Raw genomic sequence first — 4,767 nt, forward strand, 5'->3', positions numbered from 1 at the left:
ACACAAATGTTTACTTTATTTATATTTGCCAAGAAAACCCAAGTAGACCATTGCTACATTAAAAAAATCTGCATTTTGTCATAGCATGTTCCCAACCACTATCTAAATAAGGGGGCAAAAGCTACACACTAGATTTTCTTCATCCCATTTTCTGGTATATTTGTGTCAACCTGGTATAAACAATTAAAAAAATTAAAAAGGTTACGTTCAGTGTTGTTCTATTTATAAATTTACAAAATGTCATTACCAAAATGTCTAAACCCCCTTTCCCTGCTTATTAACTCAAGTCCAGTCACAAATGCAAGCTGCCCCAGAATAACTGTAGTTTCTTCATCTATACAAATTATTTTTCGCTGGTTTCATCTGTAATCTTCAGAAAACCATCTTCCATAGGCTTAAAAACCCATGATTCACATTAGTTTGGTTTCAGAATTACATACTTTTTTTAAAGTCTAGAATCTTGTAATGTTCTAAAAAAATTCTCAGTAATAGTATAAAAATGCCCTGAACCAATGTCATGTGTACAAAAACAAATTAACAAAATATCTAAAATACAAATTACTGAAATACAAAAATAGTTTGAATTTCTAGATATTAAGTTTAACATAGGCAGCAATGAGTTTTTGAAGAAAGGTTGTCTTGCAAGACGATCACATTACTGCACAGCCCCTGTCAGCTGCTCTTGGATCTCCCTACAAAAGAAATCCATACAAGTTTAATGTTTTAATGTACCAGTTTTTGATGGATTGGTAACATTCAGAGCAAGCCCATTCATTCCAAACTGTGATTTTACTCATTGGGTTTTTACTATTTTGATGTGCTTGGACAGTAATCCAACAATTTGCATTTGTATATCACCTTAAGCACTTCATTAAAGCATAATCCGAGAAGTATCTAATCTGAGCCAAAAGTGATAATTAGGAAGGGGCGCAGGTGATGAACTGAAAGCTTGATCAAAGAATTGAGTTAGGCTGGTTTGGGCTGAAGAGGTCAGAAGTTGGATGATTGCAGTCTTGAAGGCTGTAATGGTTGCAAGATAGCAAGCAGATGAAGCCACAGACAGGTTTGAACACAAGGGTGACAATTTTAAAAATCAAGGTATGGGGAAATGATGCAAATTCATCAGCATAGATAATGGGCAAGTGGAACTTGGTGCAGGACAAGGAAAGCCAAAATCTGGATGAGAAATTCATTTTGATTATAGGATTCTAGGTTAGCCTATGTATCACCATTGTGTGGTCAATTGTCGGGTGCTAGAGGGGAGCTATGGATTCATACAAATATTTCCATTAGTAACTGCTCTATTTTTTCATTCAAAAGACATATGGCCGTGGTCATTCTTTGAACGCAGTTCATCCTCACGAACAAGGATGAATGAATGGATATATGGCAGATTAAATTGAATTTAGAAGGAAAAAAAATGGAGGTAATATAATTTGGTAGGAAAACAATACAAGCTAAATGGTACAACCTATGGGGGCATGTGCAAACATCTTTATCTCTATTTGTAAAGCACAAAATCCCACTAGCTTTATTAACTACTTTGTTAACCAATCCTGCTATTTTCAGAGAGTATAAAAGCCAGGAATTTTGTTAAACTTGTAGTTCAGCCCCAGAAAGACTATGAAGTTTAATTATGGGCACCACTCGGAAGGATGTGAATGCTTTGGCAAAAAATAACTTACTAGAATGTCTCCAGGAATAATGGATTAAAGTTATGTTAGAAGGAGCAAGAAACTGTTTCCAATGGCTGAAATGTTTATGGCCAGACAGCATAGATTTAGGGTGATTGGCAAAAGAATCAGAGGCAACATGAGGAAAGTCTTTATTGAACGAGTTAAGATTTGGGTCGGAATTCTCCCATCCCGCCCACCACTGGAGTTTTAGTGGACGGGTTGCAGCGAATATGAAATGCCATTGACGGTCAAACAGGAATTTCTGGCTTTTAGACCAGCGCAGCCAGAGAATTCCAGCCTTTGAAATGCACTGAGTAGTGGAGATAGTTTCAAAAGGGAATTAGTCAAATAATTACAGGAGTATGGAAAGAGAGCAAGGAAGTGTGTGCGACTGAGTGAACTGTTCTTTGAAAGAAGCAGTGCAGACTCAATGACTGGATAGCTTCCTTCTGTCCCACTCTATTCTAGGATTCTATGAATATTGGTTTGGAGCCAGCATGCCAAACTGATAAAAAGCATTTGTAAAAGGCCAAAGTCATATTCCAGTAGCTTGTATAGATAAAGGTTTTCCCCAATCATGAACCTCAGGTCTTGCCATGAACAAACTTATTTCACATTTACTCATTCAGAATCTGCGTCAGAACTGGGGTATAATTGCATTAACCACTTCCCTTTTAAAATATCTACTTACACAAAAAGAAACCAAATATTACCAGAGACTCAATAAAATTAGAAATAAATGAAGCACAAAACATTTCAGTCCACTTGCATAATGCATGGACGTATAGATAGGCTGTCTTAATTTTTGGAAAAATCTTTAAATGCAAGTTATAGCTACAATTTCAGACATTCCATCACCAGTGTGAACTGGAACCTTGCAAGCTCCCACAACTAATTTATAGCATCACCCACAAAGTCTCCCTGTGTAGCACACTTACTTTGTGATACAAACGTCAGTTGTTAGATCAAAACATACCTGTTGATGAAAGAGGTCTTCATCTCTGATCTCAACTTCCTCTTCCTCCTCCTCTTCCTCTGGGACAGTGGTCGTGAAGATGTTGGTTCTGTCCGCCACCTCCTATATAATATGAGAAATCAATTTTTGAAGACGCTAAACATAAAACTAGCAAATTGCTTTGTAACTACTATTTTATAATGTTTTCTTAAATATCGAAGCACATTTTAATCTCTACCTGTGAATTTTAGATAAAGTACCCCAAATATTATCTCCCATCACTTAATGCTTCTAGCTGTTATTTAGTCAGTGTTCAAATGGTAATAGAGAGACTTTTAAGTGGAGTTGTTTCAGCCTCCATTGATACAGCAGATATGCACATATGCACTCCACCCCCCCCCCCCCCCCCCCCCCCCACCTTCTACAAAAGTATGGAAAAAATACATTTAAACCTCAAACATATTCCCATCTTCATTGAAGATTGTTATAGGGAGCATTATTGATTGGTCGAGGCTGGTGAGAGAGATATTACTGGCTAAATACAATACAGTAAGTTTCACAACACCAGGTTAAAGGCAACAGGAACCTTTTGGACTTTACCCTGGTGTTGTTAAACTTCTTACTGTGTTTTACCCCAGTCCAACGCCAGCATCTCCACATCATAAATACAATACATACATGATTCAAGCAAGGCTTTCCCACTGACTGAAAGCAACATTTACCTCGCCCTGAGAATTCTTGAGAACTACTTTCACATCTGTCCCAGTGCCCCAAGCACCTTGGTTCTTCCAGACGAGGTTGGCAGGAGGTGCAGATGTCACACCAGCATCAGCAGCCCAGATCTGTGGTATTATAAATGCTGCTTATTCAATAATTGTATCAGGCTATCACACAATAGTCAAATTTCTCACAATCCTTAAAATTTCTTGCCTTGTGATTGTCGAGCGGTGTTCATTCATCCTTTGTCGTAGCGTCTGCATGGTTTTCCCCAATGTACCATGCCTCGGGACATCCTTTCCTGCAGCGTATCAGGTAGACAACGTTGGCCGAGTTGCAAGAGTATGTACCGTGTACCTGGTGGATGGTGTTCTCACCGACCAGATCCTGTGTATATGGAGGGCTTGTCCGTAGGGAATGGCTTCTTTAACGTGTTTAGGGTGGAAGCTGGAGAAGTGGAGCATCGTGAGGTTATCCGTGAGCTTGCGGTATAGTGAGGTGCTGAGGTGACCGCCCTTAATGGAGATGCGGCACGGTAGCACAGTGGTTAGCACTGCTGCTTCACAGCTCCAGGGACCTGGGTTCGATTCCCGGCTCGGGTCACTGTCTGTGTGGAGTTTGCACATTCTCCTCGTGTCTGCGTGGGTTTCCTCCGGGTACTCCGGTTTCCTCCCACAGTCCAAAGATGTGCTGGTTAGGTTGATTGGCCAGGCTAAAATTGCCCCTTAGTGTCCTGAGATGTGTAGGTTAGAGGGATTAGCGGGTAAATATGTAGGGATATGGGGGTAGGGCCTGGGTGGGATTGTGGTCGGTGCAGACTCGATGGGCCGAATGGCCTCCTTCTGCACTGTAGGGTTTCTATGATTCTATGCGTGTGTCCAAGAATGCACCCGATTCCGTGGATGAGGAGGATCGCAACAGACACCTCCAGACGCTGAAAGATGCCCTCATAAGAACAGGATATGGCGCTCGACTCAGCGAAAAACCGCACCGACCTCCTCAGAAGACAAACACGGTACACGGTGGACAGAGTACCCTTCGTCGTCCAGTACTTCCCCGGAGCGGAGAAGCTATGGCATCTCCTCCGGAGCCTTCAATATGTCATTGATGAAGACGAACATCTCGCCAAGGCCATCCCCACACCCCCACTTCGTGCCTTCAAACAACCGCACAATCTCAAACAGACCATTGTCCGCAGCAAACTACCCAGCCTTCAGGAGAACAGTGACCATGACACCACACAACCCTGCCACAGCAACCTCTGCAAGACATGCCGGATCATCGACACAGATGCCATCATCTCACGTGAGAACACCATCCACCAGGCACACGGTACATACTCTTGCAACTCGGCCAATGTTGTCTACCTGATACGCTGCAGGAAAGGATGTCCCGAGGCATGGTACATTGGGGAAACCA

At 41.5% G+C, this 4,767-nt stretch overlaps 1 protein-coding gene across 1 annotated transcript in view; it reads right to left on the bottom strand.

The window, feature by feature from the left end:
• lmnb1 (lamin B1) overlaps window positions 1-4,767 on the bottom strand; it is a 53,432-nt gene continuing 48,665 nt past the window's right edge. Inside the window, exons 9-11 of the mRNA XM_078214569.1 lie at window positions 3,354-3,473; window positions 2,653-2,754; window positions 1-692 (exon numbers count right to left, since the gene is read on the bottom strand). Coding sequence (XP_078070695.1) covers window positions 651-692; window positions 2,653-2,754; window positions 3,354-3,473 — 264 coding nt within the window. The 3' untranslated portion in view covers window positions 1-650. The remainder of the gene's footprint in view (window positions 693-2,652; window positions 2,755-3,353; window positions 3,474-4,767) is intronic.

This window comes from Mustelus asterias, chromosome 6 (assembly GCF_964213995.1).
Source record: "Mustelus asterias chromosome 6, sMusAst1.hap1.1, whole genome shotgun sequence".
Classification (NCBI taxonomy): Eukaryota; Metazoa; Chordata; class Chondrichthyes; order Carcharhiniformes; family Triakidae; genus Mustelus; species Mustelus asterias.